Genomic DNA, 26,195 nt, shown 5'->3' with positions numbered 1-26,195 from the left:
ACCTCTTTTATTAAGTTGATCATGTTTTCGTAAAATTTCAATATGTAGACCAAACTAAGATGAGTAACTTGTCAATGTTGAGATTACTCGAAGACAACGGAATTTTTTTTCGTGGTTTCCTCAAATCGACCTAGTGCACGGACAATACTGTCCCTGTAGGATTTATTATCATGTTAATTTGTGTTAAGAAATGGTATGTGCGTAGATGTGTGGGCGCTGTTACCTCTCAACATCAAAAATAACGTTTCGAAATGCCGAGAGATGGAAAATAAAGTGTTTCAAGTTTTGTTGAGAAGAAACGAATTCCGAGTGCTGCTGCTTATTTGCAAGGATAAGTTATGCAATTGTTGCGTTATTTTTTCTTAGAAAAATTAATTGGTTTTTACTAATTTTGGAATTAGAAAAATAAAATCGAAAAGATTATTAGAAGAAGTTACAAAAAATCTATTATATTATTATTTATATAAAGCGAACTAGCCTTACTGTAGCCGGGTGAAGCTGCAAATTATGTCTTCCAATATTACCCTTATCTTCACACGATACACTGGAAAATGGTAATATCACAGCGCAAGATGGAAAGTTTGATTTTTCTTTTTTTCTTTCTGGCTTTAGTTACCATTGTTGGATCCCAGAGAAGATTGGATCCCGGAGAAACTTTTGATGAGAATCAAAACATAAAATGCGAATCCCAAATTAAGAATTTTGAAAATTCATGGAAAGATCATATAATTTTTTTTGGAAATCTCTGATATTTAGCCCTCGAAGATGATTGTTTAACACTTGATAATCAAACAACAAAAAGAAGGTCGTATCAAAATCCAAGAAACCACAGTAATAAAACCTTTCCATTACTTGATCCGTATTTGTTGTTCTTTCTTTACGGTGATGATGAGGAGATATGATGGCGGTGGTGCGGCGAAGACACAAAAGCATATTTAAGAGAAAGGTTGCTTTTGCGTGGACGGAGAAGTAGATATGATTTGAGTTATGACTCTAGAGAAACCGAACACGACACTCTTGTTATATAAAAAGAAAAGGGTGTAGGTTGTTTTATTTTTCGTAAAATTGGGCTCGTTATACATAAAGGTGTTGGAGCATAGCTTGTTGTTAAGCTCACTAACAACTCCACATGTCAATCATATATTATAATCATAAGAGAAATCACAAAAAAAAAGATATTTTCTTTTAAAGAAAAGAAGAAAAAGCAATAAAGAGAAAAAAAGAAAAGAAAAGTATATAAAATTTAAGTAATGATGCTAGTAGCCTAGTAATGATTCAAACAATTTTATCTTTTATAGCCTAGGTGTTGTTATTCAAAAAGGTGTTAGGCCCAGTTTGTTGCTAGATTTCTAACCAAAGTTATGTGTGAATTATAGTGTTATTCTTTTTTTTATTTCTCATAATAAATATATTATTCTATATAAGAAAATATATAAAAAATACTACATAAAAATGTATAGCTTAAGAATTTAACGGATAGAAACGTATTCTTAGCATTTTAGACACCTTTTATCCTTTGTTTTTAGATGGATATAAATTAATGTTGGAAAATGGGTTCAAATAGAGGATGGAATAAACTTAGAGAAATTGTTGTGCTTCTGACTTTCAAGGCTCGAATAGATTTCTTTTAGAGAGTTATTTCTACCCTCCCAATATCAATTGATGATTACAACAGGTATGCGAAATAGTGCCTTCAGGATACAATGAAAGCCCTATAACTGAGAAATTGGATTCAAGGTTTGTACCCCTTGACCCAATCAAGAACACACGAGAAAGATTTCCGATGATGCTTTAAAAAGAGAGAAAACAAGTTCATTTGATTGATAAGAATGGGAGAATATCTTCGCTACTTATAGTAATGCCCTTTCATTACCAACAGACGCTTCCAAAAGCCATCAATGGCGGCTTATGGGAAGAAACGCGTCTGTTGAAGTTTGAATGGAAATTTCTAGGTTTTTCAAAGTAAAACCAGAAAAAAATTTCACGAAACGATGTCAGGTCGAACACATCCGGATGGCGACAAACAATATTGAAAATATCCAACAATTAATAATTCCTAAACCTTTTTGAGCGCCCCCAGAAACGTTAGGATAAATATCACGAATAAATACTTGTGTTTCGATTTCAACTACGAATGTGTAACTTGCCAAGAACCCCCCTCAAAGGGAAAAGAAAAAAAAACGGAAACAAGAAAATATCTTTATGCGAGTATGTTAGTTTGGCTTTTCTTCTATCAGATAACATTAGTTAATTTTATGGACTCACAAGTACCTACTAACCTATTAATTTATCAGAATCATTTTCCATGCTTGGAAAATAAAAAATCTGGGATGAAGATGGCCGGCTGAAGCATATCTATTATTTTTAGAGAAATTTTGTTGGCAATCAAGTAAAATAAGGATCTTCTACTCCCTCCGTTCCACTTTAGATGATGTTCTAGGAGTTTTCACGCAGATTAAGAAATGGAGAGAAATATAAAAGTTTTCCAACTATACCCATAAAAAAAGTCTTCAAACATTAATTGCTATTAATGCATTTTAAAATAAACTTATAGTTGCAAGACAAAGTGTTGAGGGTATTATTGATACTTTTGTGGGAAAATATGAAAACTTTCAAGTATTGTGGAACAAGAAAATAATCCTAAAATATCACAGAGGGAATATTATTATATTTTATTTTCTTAATAAGGTTTATTATTTTGATAATGATATAAATATATCTTCGTAGCTGTAAGCCATAGTCGCCGATAGATATAGTTGCGTAAGAGTAAGGCAAGTCGTGATGTATAAAATATATAACATCTTAGCTAATTTGGAGTTGGAAAATAAATAATAATTCAAAATTCGGATAGCTAGTGCAAAATCATGGACCACAAATAGATGATATATCTGATCATCAAAATTAAAAATCATTTGCAAAGAAAAGGAGAAATATCGCTGAATCATCATGGCTGCTAGGATTAGCATTCTCCTAATCGACTCCTTCCTATTGTTTGCCGTGATTTTCATCATGTCATCTTCTGTTGGTAAGCATATATATTGCACTCCATATCTTCATTTTTCTTCGTTCTTTTTTTGTTATTGTTGGCAAGTAAAATCCCTGGTCGCTCAATATAGATATATATAGATTAACTCAGGGACGGACCCAAGAAATTTTAATTTTTTTTCAGCCTGGACTAATAGCCTTGGTCCAGTATAGCATTTCAATTTTTAGGTTGTTGGGCTGTGACGACTATCTGGGCTAAAGTCCGGGTTAGCCCAGCTGTAGGTCCGTCAGTGGATTAACTAATTCAGATTCTGTTGATTACTATCTAATCATCTGCTAATTTTTATTTTTTTTTGAAACATATCTGCTAACAATTGGAAATTGTATGCATATATTAGTATTTGCATTTCGTGTATATATACAAATTTATCTGTTCGTACATATCTGTATATATCGTAATCGTTAACTAATTGAATGTACAATGCTTTGGGCATATATCGGGCATATATCAGAGATGGTATCTGCGCAAGTAGAGGAATGCGAGTCTGGTGTGAGTAAATATCGCCACTTTGCTGATAGTAAATCATGCGCCCAGGATTGTCCCTCATATTGTAATCCAGATTCTGATAAGAAACTCGATGGGAACTACGTTTGCGAAAATGACGGCATAGATGGACACACCTGCCTGTGTTGCGAGTTACCAGGTAATAAGATCAAAACCCCCTAATGACCCTTGGTGCTCCATCAATGATTCAACCCATGATTTTGAAATTTTTACGCATAGAAAGGTATAAATTTTTTCCATCTATATCCAAAATACTACTAGTTTTCAAACATTAATTGATACTATTATCATATTTGAAATAAAACTTTATAATTCCAAGACAAAATATAAAAATATTGTTGGGTAGTTTTTTTCAGAAAGATACGGGATCCTTCAATTTTGCGGAACTAGAAAAAATTATTTATAGTTAATTTAGTCCTGAGTTAATTTAGTCCTGAGTTATGTTAGTCATCCCTCTTTATATATGGCGAGTTTAATCGCATTGTTATTCTCTTAGTACATATCGTTTTTGGTATCATCAACTGATTGAATCTACTATGCATTGACTATATATAAATCAGTGGTGGTATCTAAGAGCTGCAAAGAAGTTCGTGACTTCCAAATTTCTGATAATTGCTTCGTCGACTGTCCCCCGTTTTGTGAAGTAGAGCGTGAAGACACCACGAGATACGCTTGCATTACTAAAGAAATTTGCAACTGTTGTGGTGTTACAAATTTAAAAGCGACCCAATAAAATTTGAATAGCTGCGATATTAAAACCTACAAAGCAAGCCCTCTCTCAGGGGACCTGCATGGAGCTCGATTAATCCACCTACCTTCGTAGTTACTGCATTCTTTTTTTCCCCTCCATTTTAGTGTTCAGAATCGTAGTTACTGCTATATGTATACGTTTCTTACTTATGTATTCTTCCTACACTAGGAAACGTGCCAGTTGCATTGCGTAAATTGTATTCCGTCAACTGTAATATTGTGTGCTATGTTTGGTAGGCTGTTAAGAAGGCCTTCTATGCGGTGACTTTCCTGTTATTTTCTCATATCAAATTATTTTCTTCAAAAGATCCTTCAGATTGAACAAAATTAATTTTCCAAATAAATCAAATTAGTATAATTCAGAGATTCATGCTTTCATGAATTTGGAACCCCTCCGTAAATACCGAGCGTCATCGATCAGTCAGAAAAAACAGACCATGTCATTCACACATGGGCTTTAACCACATTTAAGTGCTCATGGGAAACTTACCAATAAACGGTACAAGATATGGCAGGAAAATAATATAATCTATGTTGCTCTCTTCTGCGGGCCTTATGCAGTTTCTGCAACAAATTGATTTAATATTGCCATTAGAAACTGCACGAAAAAAACTACAGAAAAATCAACCTACACAGAAAAAAGGTAAATATTGGATATCCGTGTGTTCCAACTATTGGGATCAATATAGACATACCTGTATGCATTTCTTAGAATAACTTCTGGGTGATTATCAATATCATAAATTGGACCAACAGTGTGTTTACCGCCATCAACTCCCCCAGCTCCAAGCATCCGTTCATTAGCTGCATTTACCTGTCACAAGAAGAGAGTCTTAAATTAATCACTGGAGAACAACTCCACGTGAGAAATGAAAGCCGATCCATTTATTCTGCATAAAATGTCACAGAAATTTCAGAACAAATTATACTAATCTGACCACCACCTCCACCTCCACCAATTTGTTAAAATTAGCTCCACCGGAAGCACTTTTTAGCCGCCACCACCACCTCCAGGATGAGGTCTACAATTCTGACCACTACCTTCCCAACTAATAATGTACACATTTCGGGTCACCAGTCCCACCACCTCAACCCCCCTGAACCACCATCACCACCTATATAGTTACAGTTCTGACCACTATCACCACCACCAGGCCACTAAACCAACTAGATATAAACCCATGAAATCAGTAAATTTGTGACCAAACCCTAGAAATTACAGAGGCAATTACTTAAAGGAATCAAATTGAATTGATCCAAAAAAATGAGAAATTTAAGAAAACTCACAATCGCATCAGAAGTACCATTGATCGACCACTTTGTGAAAATTGAAGTGGAGGATAAGCTGGAGGGTAGTGCAGCTGAGTTAAGTGTGATCGGAAAGTGACCCGAACATAAAGCACTCGCCTGAAATACCGTTGGTGTTGTTGTTCCTGCATGCAGAGATCATCACCAAGCTTGGGGTAAGTATCGATCAGAAAGTGACTTGAACAAAAGATCCCCAATACAAAGATTAACACAGAACCCATCAAATAAAACACAATAGAAGACCTGATAAATCTAACACTAAAGCCAACAGCCAAAATAAAAATTGATAACCCCTAACAGAAAAATCAGAGGATATCTAGAGCTGCTAATCGCCGATCAAAACAAAAACGCCTGAGTGGAAGCTGAAACTGCATTTTGCTGATTGGCCGGAGATGAACAAAGAGGTAAGCTTTGGTGACTTTTCTTCATCAGATCCACACCCAAAGTTTCCCCAACAACCCACTCCCCAAATAAACAAAACCAAAAGTTGCATAACAGTGAAAACGAAACCATAAAAAACATAAAATAAAAAATAACATGAAGGAAAATTAAAACTAGTAACTAACCATAAGAGAGGCTGATGAACAGGGTGACATGGCTGCTCAAATGTGCTCCAAAGGAGACGATATGAGCAGGAGGCGGCCGGTTAGGTTACGGTTTTCGTTTAGAGCAGAGGAAGGAGAGCCGAAAGAGAGATCAGGTAGGCTGATTTGTTAGCTACCTGATCTCACCTTCTAAGAACACTAATGGTGTTTTTTCTTTCCACAGTTCAAGTCAACTAATCTAATCCATACAAAGGTTAACCACACATTGCATAATATTAGTTCTACAACTCTGCCTACCTTGCTAAACTGTTGGGTGCAGGCAGCAACTAAAGCAATACATTCGCCTTCTCCAACCAAGCATCGTATACGTCATCTTCAAAGAGAACATAATGCACCTACAATCAAACAGAAAGAGTTAGATGAATAATATGCGCAGTTCAAGAATGGTGTGATAGAAAATTGTTAAACTAGATGTTTTCCAACAAAAATCGCAAGGAAATGCTCTTCCAAAATGGAGATCAATGTTCAATTTATATCCCGTGACATTTTAGTATTCTTTTCATATAGCAACAGCTAATTGTGATGCCCTAAAATCCTAAAGATTATGTTTTTACCACAATTCATTGAGCATGTCACTTAAGCAAAGTCAATCTCATGTACAGAAAAATCAGCTGACAAATGATTAAAGAACTTTAATGCACAGAGCAAAATACCATCAAACGTTATCTCTTTGAAGTCACCATCTGATTCCATTACAGTACATATTGCAATTATAGCAGCTTTTTCATATGGATAACTAAATAGAAAATGACGTTTAATTAGGAGAAAATACAAAAAGATTAGAAGGAGAACAAAAATTATCAGATTTGTTGAACTGCTTTGTCCTCGCAACAAAGAGTCTTAGTCTAAGACTTCAAAATTCAAGGATACATAGATACGAGCTTATAGAACAGATCCTGCGCAAGTAAGGTCACACTCAACAAAGAAGGTTGTTGCCCGAGATATAAATGCATATGATTGAGTAGTTTAGTTTAAGTTACTAGGGATTTGTCATTTGTTTTATTGATAATGGTCTTCCATTCAAGTTAACAATGTTAGACTCAAAAACAGTTATGTCGCAAGAACTTTTAGCTCCAAAGAACAGAATATTTTTAAGAAGTTTAGCTCTCAAAAACTATTCCGTCATTGTGTTAATGATAAAACATATTTTGGCTGACCTTAAAGGTGAAGGGCACACCAAAATTCAACATTTTATCCATAAGAATTACCAACTTTCTTCTAGTTTTGCTCACCAAAAGAGATTTCAGATATAGATCGTCATCAACTGTTCGGCCATTAAGTACACCACTGCATATCGGATGTGCTATATGTAATATAAGCAACACAACATTTAAGTCCTTAGGTGAAACGTACCAGTGGGCCATAAACCAGAAGATATTGCAGGAAAAACAACAAAATCTATGTTGCTCTCTTTGCAAGCTTTATGCAGTTTCTGCAACGAATTGAGTTAAAAATTGCCATTAGAAACTGCACGATGATCACAGAGAAATCAACTAATGCATATGAAAATATAAACATTGAATATCCATATATGATCAGTATAAATATACCCCTAGGCATTTCTTAGAGTGACTTCTGGGTTATTGTCAATATCATAAATAAGACCAACAGTGTGAATAACATGCGAAACGAGCAGCTTAAATGGTCTGCACAAATGTTATAAATATTTTAGTCAACACGTACCAAAATCATAAGTTCACATTCAAAATAAAATCTAATTTTAGGTATACCTACGGAGTAATTCTTGCTTCTCCTTTTGGACAACGGATTCCAGGACGAACCTCTGGAACATCATAACAAGCTGCTCGTAGTTCAGGTCCTGCAGCTCTGTGTATCGCTAACCAAAAACATTTCCATCCAGGGTAAGGCAATCTAGCTTAACTAACATTAAGTACCAATTCATGTCCCATAAACATAAACTAGAAAGAATCTAAAACCTTGTGATGGGTTTAGTTTGTGTCTACCTCCATCAACTTCCCCACCTCCAAGCATCACTTGATTAGCTGCATTTACCTGCCATAAATAAATGACTATCAAATAATTATCACTAAACAACCCCAGAAGAAAAACCCAAGCCAATCAATTTATCAGATATAACATGTTACAAGAAATTCACAATGAATTAAACAAATCTGGCCACCACCACCTCCACAAATGAATGAGGTTTATAATCCTCACCACCACCAGACCTCTTGTTGGGATACCAATATAGCTATTTAAGGAATTAGTTTGTGTTTCCTTATTTGCTTAGGATTCAAATTATGTTTACCATATATTCATAGGTTGTTCTAAGGTTTTAATCAATGAATATAACCAATATTATTATGCATCATTTGGGGGCTAATCCCCTATTCAAAAAATTATGGTGGCTGATCCCCAATCAAACGATCAGTCTATCACCACTTGATAATAATCCCATGAAATCAGTAAATTTGTAAGTAAACCCTAGAAATTACAGAAGCAATTAACTCAAATGAATCGTATTGAGCTAATAAAAGAGAGAATTTACTCTCACAATGGCATCAGAAGTACCGTTAATCGATCGCTTTGTGATATCACCTCTTTGAATTCTGAGACTACTTGATGAAGAAATTTTGAGAACTTTGTCACCACTATCGCTCATTAGCCTTGCCGACGCCATCATTTTCAGTGGGGTGTGCCTATCTATACATCACCACTCGGCATAGGCCCGCCCATATAGTATTCCACATATGAGATCGGAAGAGATGGGGGTATATTTTTGTTTCTTTTAATTAACGGGCCCATTCCAGACCAACACGTGAGTTAGCCTAGCACGTCACAAAAAGTTGGGTAAAATTTCAAAGTTGTAATTGAAACCAAAACTGCATATATACTCCAAAATTATACACATACGGTCCAAGCATCCATCAATATTCATTGAGTGGAAGGATCCGTTGACATGGTTATAATGACATAATTTTGACATTTTAGCGCCATTTTTTCTACCAAATCCAACGGACAATGAATTTGAGGCTAATTTTTTGATGACACGTTCTTTTTATAAGTCTCTACACTCCCACCAAAAATGAGAGCATTCCGAGATGTATAAGACCACCATCTACCATTTTGAATATCAATCGTTGAAGATTAACGGTTGAAATTAAAATTTGTGGATGGTGAAGTTTCATATTTCGGAATTCTCTCATTTTTATTATGAGTGTAGAGTTTTATACGAGGAACATGTCGCCAAAATATTAACTTTAAATTCATTGCCGGTTGGGTTTGGTACAAAAAATGACAACCATATCAACGAATTATGTCATTATAACCATGTTAACAGATCCTACCCCATTCATGAATGGTAAACGCCAAAAAATTAAAAAGTTCACTTATTATTAAATCGGGTAGGTAAGTTTTTATATTTCTCATTAAAGTATAATTAATCTTATCGCTCTGGGTCAAGTTTACTTCTAGCATGAAGAACAATGGAATAGAGGGTTTTGGAAAAGTTACTGTAATAAAAAGATTTGATAAGAGATAAGAATTTTCAATATAATTATGTGAGAATCTTATGTTTTTTGTTTACATTTGGTAAAGCAAAAATGGTAGGACGGAGTTTAGTGGCGGTGAATTGAGAGCGGTTGACCAATCAATGGTTTTCTTGATTAATGAGGTTAACTATTCCGAAACCAAAGTTTAAAAATTATTTTCCCAGTTAAACGAACACAGTATGAACAGAGAATAAGGGGAAAGAGCCGACAATTAGGAACACCATCTGAGCCAAGAGTAACACCAAACCTGAGATGGATATATATCTTAGAATTCAAACTTAAAAATAGTACTCGTGCTAAAATTGATAACGTATATTGACATAAAACTGAAGGAAAACACTAAATGAAGAACAAAGACTTTCTTATATTTTCAGTATTCTATTGATTGTTTGCAATTAAACTCAATATTTTTAATTTGTACATTTTCTATAAATAGAGGTTAGTTAACACATTAATTGATCAATTCATCATCATTTTTCAATACCTCCTAAATCATCGACAAAAGAAATCATTCATTAAATCATGGCCAAGATCAGTATGTTCCTTGGCTTCTTCTTGCTTGCTTTGGTTGCCATGCCTGCAGCCTCTTCTGCCAGCAGTAAGACTACTTTCTTATAGTTTAATGTCTATCAAATTATTTACATTTCTATGTAACTATCAGCTGATTTAATATTTGTATGGATCTTTTAGGGATGATACTTCAGGACGATCACGTAAATACGTGCCCGGAAATTGTGTGCCTAGGGGTATTGTGCTCAGACATAGTACCAAATTGGGATCCAAATAGAGTATGCCCAGAAATTAGATGCAGTAATGGTGTTTACACGCCGTGCTGTGAATGCCCCAAATGCTGTCCTCCTGCTTAAATTACCCCACTGGATCCTGGTGGCTGGTCAAATCGCATACCGTGTATTTTATTCTTACATATATGTGCAAGTAATGTATTGTTTGCATGTTGCTGTCTTCTCTCATCTTAGTTTGATGTTGCTTACAGCTTACTTATGTTTGTATAGTGTATTCCATATTTGATGTGATAAAACGTATGCGGTTATATGGTTCTCTTTAATATTTGAAAAGACTGACCGCCACCTCCACCTCCACCTCCACCATCAAATTAATAATCCAACCACCACGTTCGCCCTCAGATTTATACTTCTGATCACCAATCCCGCCCATGCACAATGTGATTTATAACTCTGACCACCACCACAACCGCGGCCCATTAAACATAAGCCCATTGAATGAGGAATTTGTTTTTTTTTCCTCGAATTAAAAAAAAAACAAAATTGGTTTAAAAGACCAAAATCTACAATTTCTGGGTAAAACGGACTTGTATATTTTGATACTGTTTATATGGACATAAATCAAAAAAATACTGTTCAATTATCCATTTTGGTCAATCTGCCAAGAAATATTAGAAAAGTATAATTATAATTGACAGAAACATCCCTAAACAAGTTCGCATACTGACAAAAATATTTTTCATGTACAATATTCGACCAAAAATATGCTTTCTCAGGATGAAATCAAGTTCATCCAGAACAATCCTCCCATTAACACCACTTTTACCATCATCAGTGTCGACGCTTCCTCGAACGATGTCATCTCCACCATTGCCTTCTCCTCCATCACCACCGCTTTCCATGTTGTCACACCTCCACCATCTTCACTTACTGCAACACCATCACTGTCATTAACGATATCGTTGCTGCCTGTAATACTACCATCATTTCTTGCATCGCTGCCACCACTGTCACCAAGGTCGCCGCCGCCTCCATCAACACCTGAAGAAGAGGAAGACTTGTAACTTTTTCGAGTAACTGCCAAGGTAAACTCAACTCCAACAGCTCAAATTCATTGTTCTCAAACTAAAACACAGATTGAAACTTTATTTGAGCTGCTTCCCAGCACATTTCCATACACACATCCTAGCACAACCGCAACAATCAATTCCAGATTCATTAATCACCATATTCTGCAGCTTTCCAACCCTGGCATCACCTATTAGAACAACAATGTTGTGTTATCGAATACAATGTTTTTCTTATGGATCCTTGATATGCCTGAAATTACCTGTATGATATGTTCATCAACATCTGGTCATAAATAGAGCAATATTAATTATCTCATATCCAAGTTATATACCTCATCTATCAGAATGCTTGGCATTCAAGATCCCCTTAGCAAATACACAATAATAACACTATATATGTAAAGATATTAAAATTCAAAATGCCATCAGAAAAACACAAAATATTATGCAAATCCCAGAGCACTTTTTGTGCAACTGTCTTGACAATGTTGTTCATTCATATTCAACTTAGTCTAAAACATGATGAAATCGGTTTCACCCTAGTTGAAACATGGATGAAAACGAGTTCCACTGAATCTAAAACTAGATGAAACCAGTTTCATACTAACTTAAACACGAGTGAAAACAAATTCAACCAAATTAAAATAGGATGAAACCAGTTTCTGGTTTAAACATGGATGAAATAAATTCAGCCAAATCTAAAACAGGATGATACGAGTTTCATACTAGCTTAAACATGGATGAAAACCAATTCAATCAAATTCAAAACATGATGATACCCATTTCAACCATGTTTAAGCAATAAGAAAGAAAGACTAAAATGAATTCATCTCATAATTTTTGGGTCTAAGAAAGGATGATACTGGTTTCATCTTTAACAAGATGATAAAAGTTTCAAACTTATTTAGACATGGATGAAAATCAATTCAACCAAATTCAAAGGGATGATAACAGTTTCATCCATGTTTACACAAGAAAAAAAAGGGTCTAAGACAGGATGATAATGGTTTCATCCATGATTAAGCAAAAAAAAAAATCATTCATCTCATAAAATCATCCATCCATCTCATGGATTTCAGGTAAAATTCATGATGATACTGGTTTCACCCATGTTTATGGAAGGAAAAAAATATACTAAAATTTCATAATTCATACAACATCATTCATATCATATACTCCAGGTTGATCAATGCATGTGTAATTGATGAGTTTAGAAAATAAAATCAAAAAGAGAAATAGGGTTAGGAAACTTATGAGTGCCCATATTATGAAATTGATTGAAGACAAAACCTAGAGTTGTAAAACGTGCCGGCCCGGCACAGCCCGGCACACGAAGTCACGTGCTTCACGTTCCATGTGCCGTGTTGTGTTGTACCAACGATTTAAACGTGTTGTGTCGTGTTGTGCTTTACTAGTCAAAAGCTAGGCACAACACAAGGATAAACGTGTTGTGCCGTGTTGTGCCGTGCTGGCACATGTGCTATAAACAATTTGAAATCACTTAATGGCATACATTAAGTTGGACAATATCACGAGAATCTAAATAGACTGAAAAGGCGAGGGTACCCAAATATACCTCAAGCTAAAACTTTTCCTACCTATAAGTCTTTTCTCCGAAAGTGATTGTCTATGGACTGAGTCGAGACAGTGCAACTAATCGGTTCACACTTCGTGTGATCGTCTATGGATATTAGATCGATACAATACAACAAAGAAGTATGTTTACTTGATACAAAGGTTCAGACTTAACCAAACACAATAGGATTGCTTATCAAGTAAATAGGAATTAACGTTTGTGTGATTTACTTTAATTATAATAAAACAATTATAATGCGGAAAATAAAAGTAAATGACACAACAAGATTTTGTTAACGAGGAAATCGCAAATGCAGAAAACCCTGGGACCTAGTCCAGAATTGAATACTGTCAGGATTAAGCCGCTATACAAAATTACACCTAACTTCGTATAGTTGAGACCAATTAACTAACCCTATAATTCACTTAGTTCCGTCTGTATTCCCACGCCTCCGACTTGTGAATAAGTCACGTACTTGGAACAATTCCTTTGGTTCGTATTCCAAACAGTAAGGAACAACAAATCTGTTTGGTATTAACCAAGTGATATGAGTCAGACAAAGGCTCTTCAGTTTATCTTAACATAAACTCCTTCGTCAGGTCCTTAGATCTATCTTATGTTCAATCACCCTAAGGTAATCATTTAATATTAAGCCAATCAATACCTTTAATCACAAGGAAACGTATTGATGCTGATCTACTCAATTAATCAATCCAATCTACCACAAGGATAAACCGATTATTAATTGGATCCTCTTTTACCGAAACAAGTATTGTACACGCCAAAGATTATAAAACCCAAGTCAGATCTTCAATATCTTCTTTGTCTTCAAATCTTCTTAAATCTTCAATAAAAACCTGCACACAATCACTTGAATCTCTTGTGATCAATCACGCACAGAACGGAGTCTGTTACCAATGGATTATCACAAGATCGTCTTTAGAACTAACAACAGTCTAAAGATCCCCGTCGAAACTCTGAACTAGTTTGAGTGAATCTTATATCAAAAGAGAAGATTCTCAAGAATAAACAAACTAGGTGCAATCAGATTTCAACCACCGTTAGTCAATCAAATCAATCGAAAACAAAGATAAACCGCAAGTATCTAGTTTCCTACCAACGGGTCGCGCTAGAGCTTCTCAATCCCAAAGAATACTTTAAACTGAGAGGCCGTAAGAGATTTCACCTAATTAGATTACTCTCCTCTCTGATATGCGGTTACACCAGTAACAACAACAAAAGAGTAAATCTGTTGTTACGAAGGATTAGTTTGCTAGAAAGGAAAACTTCGTGTATTTATAGACAAGGAAGTTTGGACACCAAGGAATTTCCAAAACCAAAAATACTCTCAAGATATTAATACAGATTCGGTTTTCATAATTCCTGGAAATGCTTTGTCCAAAAATAACGATAGAAATATCTCGGAAAATATAATTAGTAAATGCACATTACTAATTCTGTAATTTCCATACAAAGTGAAATTAATAACCTTAATTAAAAGATTCTTAAATTACTTATGTTTCGATCCTGGGATTCTTTTCCTTTAGACGTTAAGGAATATCTTTGAACAATTATAGAAATAAACATTCACAGCATGTATTCAAAGTTTTTCGACATCTTAACTTTGTAAGTTCTCTTTCACACTTACAACCTTGAAACCGATTTTCCACACTTCCAAACAAGTTTAGAATTGGTTCATCTGACTTTCATGAACTATGTGATTGATCAAACCAACATTCAATCACAGTCATGGGTTTACGGTTCTACCAAAACAAGTTCGGTTCTACCTCCATGTGAGTACTACGCATAGTCACACTAGCTTCCCAAAAGTTCGGTTGACTAGGTACTAGGATCGGTTCCTCACATATATATGGTATCTAACTTATATGTGTTGCACATGTCCATAGGATTGGTTCCCCTCTCTGCTATAAACCTTGCTGCACCCCATACAAGGATCGGTTCCCTTTGATGTATTGCACCCTTTACTAGGATCGGTTCCCTTTCCCTTACTAGGGTCGATTCCCTTTCCCTTACAAGGTCAGACATACAAAATTCGATCATACCACAGGTGATTACTTAAGATTGGTTTTACGAATAAAAGTTATACCAATACATAAGTCAGGAATTTGTGAACAGTTCTACCAAGAACACAACAAGTTGTGAGTGGTTATACTCTATCACACATATTGGTTGTTCATAAGATATGCAATGAATAACAAAACCAATAACACCAGGCAATTTACTTTTCGGTCCACAAACAAGTTTATGAACTTACTTCCTAGGATGAAATCCTCACCTCATACCCATACATAATCACAATAGCATTCAAATGATTATGGTGATGTCTTATCTACAAAGTTTAATGCTTAAGCAATAAACCTCGTATTGTATTCCTTAATACTATGTCTATCTAGAGTTCATATATGCTTCGCAGTTATGTTTTCAGTATGCACGACTTGAAAGATATGTTAGCAAATGAAACAGTTCAAGTCAAATATCACTAACATCAAGTGGAAAGACGATTGTTGTCGTTGTAGCTCCTTGCTTCTTCACATCTTCAAGTCTTCACAATACTTGTAATGTCTCATATCCTAATACTTTCAAGCTAACCTATACGAAGTTTAACTCTAGTACATAATCAAGCGAATCTTAACATGAGTTTTGATTCACTAAAATATGACAACCAAACTTGACATGCCAATGCTTGGTGGGTTCAACCGAGCCATGCTCTAACATAGACAACATATCATTTGAAATTATTTCAAGTAAATTGAACAAGTTTATTCAATAAAAAAAAACCCATTAAATATAAAATTGGATCATATCATGTAAATTAATGTTATAGTCAAATATAGGTAAAGATATTACAACAACGATATTGAAATATATTCTCCAAATATTTAGGCATTATATGTGTTGTTATAAAAAGAAGCTAGCATAAAATGTCAAAAACTAGCTAGAATGATGACTCTTTTGTGAAATATACACAAAATGTGATGTAATTATGCCTTGTTATATAGTGCACTTCTGCATGCTATGACGTGCTTTCTTAACTTACTGTGCTGGGCAGGGCCACGTGCTTATCCATGCCGCGTGTTGTGCTGTGCTACCGTGCCGATTAGGCTAACCCAGCACAACCCACGAAACTAACGTGTTGGGTCGTGCTGGGCTAAATCACATGCTGGGATGGATTAGGCTCATATTTTAGCGTGCTAGGCTTGGCTGTGCCCGTGCTGGCACAACCCAGTTTACACCTCTAACAAAACCCTAGTTTTTATGAAATTGAGAAATCTTAATGAAATTAGGGTATCAGAATGGGTTTAATTGTTGACGGTGATGGAGTCAGTGGTGGGGTTACCGACTGAAATCAGATTGGTGTTGATATTTGTGGTGGAAGTGATATCAATGTCGACGATGCTGTAGGTGTTTGTGGTGGTGGAGGAAGGTGGTGATGTTGGTTGTAGTTGTTGTAGATGATAATGGTGGTGGTTGTAGTTATTGTCGATGGTGGTGGTGGTAGTTGTGGTTACAATTGATGATGATGGTGGTGGTGGAGAAAGAGAAGATCGAGATAGCGGAGGGGCCGATGGGTTTCAAAGATGAAGGAGAAAGTTGAAGATAATGCCGACAATTTTCTTCGTGAAGTGTACAAGAAATAAGAACCAGGGTATAATTGTCAGGTTCAAGTTAAATTATTTCCCGTCCATTTGACCTAAACAAACTCTTACCCGTCCATATTAACCTGGTTTTGAAGGTTTCTGGTCAAATAACCCAATTTCTGATTAAAAAAGGTTTAGAAAAATAAACTAATACATGTGTAGAACACTATACCAATGGTGAAGCATAAGCACTTGACTTACATCAATACCACTGAAGGTTTCCTCGTCAGTGCACCAGTGTACAATGGTTTGTTTTACAAAAATAATGGTTTCAGGCATACTTTCCATTCTAACCAAAAACTCTATTGTTTTTTCTCTCCAAAGATGCCAACAATTGCATAGCAAGTCTTGTTCCAAGTCTATTTACTTTTGCGCTTTAGCAAATTACAGCTCCAGGAAATAGAGACTAAGAGTGTTGCTTGGTACCACCCATGTGATGTGGAAAGCTTTAATAAAGTAAAACAAGTTCTCCATAGCAAATTAAGGGACAGTGTACCAAAAGATGGTCTGCCGATCTTTCTCACATTTTCACACAACAAGTAATTTTCACAATGAATATTAACCCCTGTATGGCTTAACATATCTCTAACAAGAAGAGAGTTATGAAAAGTAGACCAAGGAACATAACTTACCTTAGGAGGAATTGTAGTTTTCGAAAGACATTTGTTGACCGGACAAGAAGAATTGCCGGCTGTCATAATTTCATAACACTTTCGGAACAATTGTATAGGCTCTCGTTAGCCTGGTAGGGTTGTGGAGATAAGTATATATATTGAGATTCTTAGGTTTTGGTTTACAATGGACTCGGACATAGACCCGACAATACATATGGACAATACATATGGACTTCTATTCTACACCCACCTCAAGCTGTACACGGTGGTAGACAACGGAAAAGATTGCCACAAAGAAAATAAAAACGTGTTGTAGACAGTCCCTTAGTAAACAAGTCAACAAGCTGATGTTCAGTTTTAATATAGCAGAGTCGTAGACAACCTGACGAAATTCGTTCTCTGACAAAGTGATAATGTATTTGAATATGCTTCGAACGAGAGTGATGAATAGGATTTATAGCAAGATATGTTGCACTGATATTGTCACAGTATAAGACCGGTGGCTGCGACAAGAAAGAACCAAGATCATGCAGCAAATACGGAATCCATGTGAGCTGAGCAGAGGTGGAAGATAATGCACGATATTCAGCTTCAGTACTACTTGTAGAAACAGTGGGTTGTTTCTTAGATCCCCGTGAAATAAGATTCTAACCTAAAAATATACAATGACCTGAAGTAGAACGAGATGAATCAGGATCACCTCCCCAATCAGCATCAGAGAAGGCCGTAAGTTGCATATGATTATTGCGCCAAAAAGAGATGCCATGACCAAGTGTACCTTTAAGATATCGAAGAATCCTTTTAACAACCATAAAATGAGCTTGAGTTGGCTGATGCATATATTGACTAACCTGATTAACTGCATAAGTAATGTCCGGACGTGTCATATTTAGATATTGTAAGCCACCAACCAAACTACGATACAGTGTAATATCAGAAAATAGCGGAGCATCATCAGAAGAAAGTTTAGATCGTGGAGCAACCGGAGTAGAAACATGTTTGGAGTCGTGATATGAAGTCGTTTCAAAAGATCCAACGCGTATCGATTTTGAGTTAAGACAAGAGCATCGGTGGTTCATGTAGCCTCCAAACCAAGAAAATAACGTAAGTCTCCCAAATCAGTCATGGAAAATTTCGTTTGAAGCTTAGGCAAGAGATATTGAAGTCCTATAACATCACTTCCAGTAAGAATAATATCATCAACGTAGAGTAAAAGAATTAGGATACCATTACTAGATTGTTTGATGAACATCGAGTGATCAGAATGCTAAGACTTGAATCCAATTGTAAAGAGGAATGCAGCAAATCGATGAAACCAAGCACGAGGAGCATGTTTTAATCCGTACAAAGCTTTGTGCAATAAGCAAACATGGTTGGGATAACGAGGATCTACAAAGCCTTGAGGTTGCTCCATATAAACTTCCTGATCAAGAGAGCCATGCAAAAATGCATTTTTAACGTCAAGTTTCTTAATAGGACACGAATGAGATACTGCAAGACAAAGAACTAAACGAACAGTGACTGGCTTCACAACTGGACTGAACGTTTCATCATAATCAATACCATATTGCTGAGAATAACCCTTAGCAACTAAACGTGCTTTGCGCCTGTTGAGAGAACCATCAGATTTCTGTTTCACACGGTAAACCCATTTAGATCCAATAATATTCATACCAGGTCGACGTGGAACAAGGGACCAAGTTCGATTCCGCAGAAGTGCATTAAATTCTCAAGCATAACATCCCACCATTCTTTCAATTTAGATGTAGTAGTAAAACAAGTTGGCTCAGAAGGAAGTGATTTGAACTGAGCTGCAAAACACTTTAAGATAGGATATCAAGTAGATAAGTAACCCTTAAAACTCATGGGTTGAATAGTATGGTCCTTAAGTCTTGTGACCATGTGATGAGTATTAGTAGGCGACTGAGTACGATCCTGTACAGTGGGCAAGTCTGCTGAAGATGTATATGCATAAGAAGGAGAATTAAGAGACGGTGACTCAGGTGACGAGACAGGAGAAGATACATATGATGATAAAGGGGGAAAATTATTATTAGAAAAGGATATACGTCTAGCAGATAATGGCAGGGAAGTAGAATGTTATGGATATGATATAAAAGAGGAGCTTGAAGAGGAATTTCGAGTGGTAGGAGAAAACGACGAAGATGTAGACTGTAAGGGACGGGGAGTGATATGTAGAACATGTGTAGAAGAATCTGGCTGGTTGTGAGAGGATTGTAGATGCGCAGTAGAAATTGGGTTTGGCCAAGCTAATAGAGTGGCAATAGTTGGATTAGAAGAGAGAGGTGAAAGTTTAGCACCGATATCATTTGGGTACGGAAAAATGGATTCATCAAAAATAACATGACGAGATATGTATATCTTATTGCTCTTAACTTCTAGACATTTATATCCCTTATGACGATCACTATAACCAAGGAATACACATGATAAAGTTTTAGGTTGCAATTTATTATTTTGAAAGTGGTTCAAGAGAGGATAACAACGACATCCAAAGACTTTGAGAAAAGCATAGTCAGGGGAACGATTATGGACAGCAAAATAAGAAAAGATCAAGCTGGGTTGGGGTTTTTGAAGAAGAAGGTTTTGAAACTAGAGTTTAGAGAGATAGTGCTGGGTCTGCTATCATGAACAATTGTATAAACTGTCGTTAGCCTTGTAGGGATGTGGAGACAAGTATATATATTGAGCTTATTAGGTTTTGGTTTACAATGGACTCGGACATAGACCGGACAATACATATGGACTTCTATTCTACGCTTTGTTGTACTAAGATCGCCCATAATCTTGAGCTTGTTTCTCCGTCATTATAAGTAAACAGTATAAATTTGCAACTAAAATTGTATAGAGTGTGCTAGTAGTGGATCGGCTTCATGTATCATAAGTTTGTGCTAATGCAATTTCCTTTTCGTATAAAAACAAATTAGCGAAAATGTGGAAAATATAAAGGTCACTTTGGCATAAGATTTTGAGCGGTCTACTACACTTAGCACTTTGGATGGACGTCATGTCAGTAGCTCCACATCAAATAAATTTGTAACCTAAAAAGGGATAAACTTTTTGTTTAGTATCTGGGTGGCATTTTGTGAACAAAATTTGTACAGACCCACCTTGGCCGTCGTTTTCTACAATAGTACTATTTTTCACTGTGTATGTTTCCCTCCGGCCAGAACATATTCCTTGCTAGCTCCACCACCAGGCTACACGCAGAGTGGAACTCCATCTCCAAGGCCCAATCAGTTTGAATATAAGAACGGTTTTTTGGAGACCATGGTTATTTTGGGGATCATGATTTTATTTTGGGTAAAGACATTAGAAGTAAATCTAGGTCACCCCTTATCTAGATATTTATATTAATACCTAAATTACCCTCTTGATTAATTTTTTGGTATTGGTTAGTTAGTGTTAATAATAGTTAGTGTAGTGATTACTAAAATGATTAAGTTAAAGATAATTAATGAGATTAAAAAATCAGATGACTTTTTTTTTAAAAGAAGCAGAATTATTGAGAGAGTAAAGTTGGAGAAGATGAAGAAGGAAAACATGAAAAACAAAGGATTTTACCAACCACAACCGGAGGAAGAGTATTTGGGTACCCAGGTATGTTTCAAACTTAGATAATGTTGGTTGAATTGCTCCAAATTTTCAAAAAACTGTAAATTTTTAGGGTAGATTTGGGCTTGTTCGGTTACCTTATGTGAAGAACAGGTTACCGAACTCATCTGAAAGTGTAGTTTGGTTACCTTTCCCATATACGCAGGTTACCGAACTCGTTCTTTAATGGAGGTTTTTAGTTGTTCGGTTATCTTTTCCATACATACAGGTTACCGAACTTTGTTTATAGGACTTACAGAGTAATGTTCGTTTGGTTTGCAAACTTTAACCCAACAACATATCTAACCGAACTCCACATGTATGCAATTAGTGAAGAGTTCGGTTTGTCAAAAAATTTTGCGAACAAACCGAACATAGTGGAACAAGTTCGGTTAAATTGAAAGTCAACATAGTAGGCAAAATAACACGGTTCGGTTACATTGGAAAAAAAAATTCTTTTTGGAATATGAGTAGAGTTCGGTTACTAGATAGTTTTAGAAATTTTTGCGAACCAACCGAACAAGGTAGGTAAAGTTCGGTTATATCATAACTCAACATAGTGGGAAAAATAACACAGTTCGGTTACATTTTTTTTTTGTATTATGGGTAGAGTTCGGTTACTAACTAGTTTTAGAATTTTTTGCGAACCAACCGAACTCCGAGTTCGGTTATGAAAAATTAAATTCGTGAAACCGAAGTGTTCTTCGTGTTCTTGGTTTCAGAATGTTCGGTTACAAAACTAGTTTTTTTTAAAAAACTATTCCTAACCGAACATGCCACTTTAACACCCATTTAAACCATATTTTGATGATTACTACTCAATTTTCCTATCCAAAAACGAATTAAAAAGATTGATGGGTTTTTCAATCGAACGAGGAACGTCAAGGAAAGAGAGAAGAAGAAGAGAATAAACATTTTTTCAAAACTAAAAATTTCCGATTGCTCTTTTCATTTTGATTTTGGTTATGGTTAATAAATTCATATAGATTAGATGTATATTATTAGATTAATATAATTATTAAGTTAGTTTTAATTAAAATTAAAGTAAAGGTTAAATGGGTATTTACCTAACTTTGAAACACCCCTTATAAGTATAGGGAGGTTAGCCTAATAAGACCATGGTCCCCAAAGAAACCATGATTCCTAAAAACTCGTTCGAATATAAACGCAATTTAACAGCGAATGATCGACGAATTCTTTATAAAACCCAAATTGCAAACATTATGGACTTGGACTAAATATAAAAGTCCCGAGAAAAGCATTCTATTTGATAATCCAAATGAAAAAGTCAAGAGTTTGACAAGTACATATAGCGCCAAAACCAAAGCACGAACAGGGAAAATGAGCAAACTGATTAAACAGAGCCATGAATATTATAATATTAATGTTTGTACCTATTAAAATAGTGTACGTGCGTGCCGCACAAACTATTTAATAGCGTCAACCCGTGGGTTTATTGAGGAAACCCACAGGGCTTATTGAGAAGTCCAGACCGGGCTTATTAAGGAAGTTCGAAGGTTTATTGAGGAAACCAACCCGTGGGTTTATTGAAGAAATTCACAGGGCTTATTGAGGAAGCCCAGACCAGACTTATTGAGGAAGTCCGAAGGTTTATTGAGGAAACCAACCCGTGAGTTTATTGAGTAAACCCACAGGGCTTATTCAGGAAGCCCAGATCGGACTTATTGAGGAAGTCCGGAGGTTTATTGAGGAAACCCACGTGGCTTAATATAGAAGCCCAGTCTAGCTTATTATAGAAGCTTAAAAGACTTATTTTTGGAAGTCATTTTGAGATAGACACAAATCTTGGGAGATAGATAAGAATATTCCAAGATAGATACAAATCTTATGAAGATATACAAGGATCTTTCAAGATAAACTCAAATCATGTGAAGATATACAAGGATCTTTCAAGATAGACATGGATCTTCAAGGATAGACACAAATATTAAAGGATATGTACAAATCCAGGTGGTTATTTTGGATAACTACAAATCTAGGGTTATTATGGAACCATATTAGGGTTTTTTCCTATAAATAGAGGCCAAAATCCAACTCAAAGAACGATAATTCTAGGTTAGCTAACCATACCACAAATACTGTAATCTCATATCAATACAATATTTCTCCTTACGGGGATTCATCCGTGGAGTAGGCATCAATGGCCGAACCACATTAAATTATTGTGTCTCTTTATTTTCTTCGATGCGTTTTTAACCCTAATTTCACCTCATAATCATCAAGTCATCGTGTTTTGTGCCTAGAATTTATTTTGGGTACAAACAATTAATATCACCCAAACGGGCCAAACTGGCCTTCAAAAAAAAAAATGAACAAAGATCATCCAAACTGAGATGTGTTGGAATTCAAATTAGAGAATAATAACTGAACGAACAACACATAATATAATATGTATGCAAGAAATTTCGTATTCTATTTTTGTTATTAAATAGAGCGTCGCGATCTCGATCATCATCAATTCATCAATGAATGAATTCGTCATGGTCATCAGTATTTTCCTCAGCATTTTCTTGTTTGTCTTGTTGAAATTTTAATTTTTTTTTCTTATTAATAGAGAGCAAAGATTGTTATTTTGGATTGCACTCATTTTTCAAATTTGTTACCGTTTAGATTTTATTCAAAAGGATCACGGATATACATGCCCCAAAATAGGTTATTATAAACCAATTATGTATGTGTATGGATCTATCCGGGATGATACTCCAGAAGAATCACAGGGCTAGGTACAGATGCCCACAAACTATGGGCATGGAATTACTTTCTCAAGAGTTTTGGGGTCAGTTGGGTTTTTTCTACAGTATAGCCAATTTATGGAAGTAGTCAAACAAAAGAAGTAAAAAGATGATTAGCAAAACTTTGGGTCTCCTGCCTTTTACTGGTGGCTTTATGCATGCGAGGCCAGAGGAGGAACTTAGATCCTGTTACCATTTCTGTAATTAAGTGGAGATTCCACAGTATGCGCTCTCTTCTATCGGTTTTCTTTGAATACTTTGGTCAGTCATTGGGATATTGTGTTAGGCAACATGTAGCTTTCGTTGTTCCTCCGTGTCTTTGTAAGTTGTCATCGTTTTGGTCACTTCTTATATTTAATGAAGGATACACTTTTTCTTTGTCAAAATTATGTAAATATACAAATTGTGTGACCACAACCTCTACAAGCCGTATCGTGGCTTCCCAACATGCTGTCATGTAATGAAGAGAAATTTTTGAAAGTGGAAAACCATGGATGAACTCACTGTCTGTCAATAGTTCCTCATCTAAATACTGTTTTGTCCTTCAGCCTTAAGCAAGCACTAAGCTACCCCATAGCCAGCTTCGGAGCTACCTCGTATGAGGATCTAAGGAGGATTACGCAATCTATGAGGTGGTGCTGAGCAAACCATTTATCAAAAAACATATTTGATCCTGATCCATAACCCGAAAAGTCAAGGGACCAAGAAAAATTGGCAAGTTGATTAAAGCCATGAATAACACCAAAACTGAGATATCTTTGAATTCAAACTAAAAGAAAAACTAAACGAAGAACACAAATTGTGTAGAATGTACACAAGGACTTTCATACTCTATATTTGTTATTAAAGTTAATATTTTTAGTTCGTACACTACTATAAATAGAGCTTTGTTAGCATTACTAGATCAGAATCAAAACTCAAATCATTCATTGAATCATGGCCAAGATCAGTATGTTCCTTAACTTCTTCTTGTTCTCCTTGATTGACATGCCTGCAACCTCATCCGCGAGCAGTAAGACTACTTCCTTATAACTTTTTTTTCTCTTGTTAATTAATTAAATATGTATATGTATATCAGCGAGTTTAATATTTGCATGGATCTATACCAGGGATGCTACTCCAAAATGATTACAAACATACATGCCCACAAATTGTTTGCATAGGAATAGTGTGCCCACCGCGACCTCCAAGACCGTGCCCGAGAATCGGATGCACAAATGGTTCTTACACGCCGTGTTGTGGTTTCCCCACATGCTGTCCTTCAGCTTGATTAATAAGATCCTAGCCGTACCGCATATCAATGGTAAAATATATTCCATCTTGTGTATAATGAAAATTAGATTTTGTGTCCGTGCTACGTCCGGGAAGCTTCTCAAACTTGGTTCACCAATTCAATCTACAACTACAAATACAATGCATAAATTCCTCTTTCTTTGACCATATTTTGTATTTGGTAAAGATCGGCTTCACCTCGCCCTAGTTCCCATTTGATTTGGTAAAGCTCGGCTTCGCCTCGCCCCAGTCCCGATATGATTTGGTAAAGCTCGGATTCGCCTCGCCCCAGTCCTGATATGATTTGGTAAAGATTTTGTGAATTCAGCCAGCGCCTCCGTATATGCAAGTTAGAGATTTTGTGAACTGACATGCAAATGTATATGCAAGTTTCAGGCTTTTCCCACCGTATAAATCTTAGAATCGAACCTTATTTAAGTTTTCTTTTCAAAATTTCAAAAGAAAACTTACATGTAACAAAAGAAGACTTACCTGGATGGAAGAATCACCGAAGATCGAAGTTAGAATGTCATGAGAGAACGTTTGTGAAGAGTATTAGGATTAGATGTTTTAGACGGTGTAGGATGTAAAACTCGTGCGTTGGGTTTTTATCTAACCAATAAAAAAAAGAGTAAAGAAGATAAAGGTACACAGAGTGTTTGAAAACAAAGCACTATAATCAAATTACACAAAGAAACCGCTGAGTCGCGTACTAGGTCGCTATCTTTAAGGTGTTTCGCGACTCTGCCTCTTGATTGTGCTAGCAGTCAGTTTTTTGTCGAAACCCTATGGGATAAAACAGCTTATCTCTTTCGATTTCTCTGCACTGAGAAATCGAATCAATAATAACTCTTTCAACAACACTTGCTCAGAAAAACTTGACGAAATAAAAATAACGTTCTATATCTTTTTTTCTTTCAGAAACCAGTTTTTTTTTTTTTTTTTATAATCAAAAAGAATCAATGGAATTAATGGAAAATTAATTTTCGATTAAATGCCAATTAAAATTCTTTGTAACAGCAAAAAAAACGGCCGTATTAAAATTTCAACATTAACTGTAATTAATCATGATATAATTATCTTAATACGTTTTGAAAATTTAAGTTAAAAACAGCAAAAAAATTGTTTCTGGATCAGCAGACCTCCCAAGACCCCAAGGCCCCGCTCC

The 26,195-nt window shown here is 35.7% G+C and overlaps 1 protein-coding gene, 2 long non-coding RNA genes and 1 pseudogene across 3 annotated transcripts; 3 read left to right on the top strand and 1 right to left on the bottom strand.

Annotated features, from left to right (window-relative positions):
- Positions 1-2,863: 2,863 nt before the first annotated feature.
- On the top strand, positions 2,864-4,487 carry LOC113283706. The gene is made up of 3 exons (XM_026533032.1): positions 2,864-3,025; positions 3,498-3,689; positions 4,111-4,487. The coding sequence occupies exons 1-3, from the start codon at positions 2,947-2,949 to the stop codon at positions 4,281-4,283; spliced, it is 444 nt and encodes a 147-aa protein (XP_026388817.1). The 5' UTR covers positions 2,864-2,946; the 3' UTR covers positions 4,284-4,487.
- Positions 4,488-4,617: 130 nt separating this feature from the next.
- Positions 4,618-8,857, bottom strand: LOC113283707 (annotated as a pseudogene).
- A 1,337-nt stretch (positions 8,858-10,194) lies between these two features.
- Positions 10,195-10,776, top strand: LOC113278175. Its single transcript, XR_003325345.1, has 2 exons — positions 10,195-10,323; positions 10,416-10,776. It is a non-coding gene; the product is annotated as an uncharacterized LOC113278175 (long non-coding RNA).
- Positions 10,777-24,618: 13,842 nt separating this feature from the next.
- LOC113278174 lies at positions 24,619-25,195 on the top strand. Its single transcript, XR_003325344.1, has 2 exons — positions 24,619-24,767; positions 24,865-25,195. It is a non-coding gene; the product is annotated as an uncharacterized LOC113278174 (long non-coding RNA).
- Positions 25,196-26,195: the final 1,000 nt, after the last annotated feature.

The sequence above is a fragment of the Papaver somniferum genome, chromosome 5 (assembly GCF_003573695.1).
Source record: "Papaver somniferum cultivar HN1 chromosome 5, ASM357369v1, whole genome shotgun sequence".
Classification (NCBI taxonomy): domain Eukaryota; kingdom Viridiplantae; phylum Streptophyta; class Magnoliopsida; order Ranunculales; family Papaveraceae; genus Papaver; species Papaver somniferum.
The sequence above is the reverse complement of the archived record's forward strand: the minus strand, read 5'-3'. Positions and strand labels throughout refer to the sequence as shown.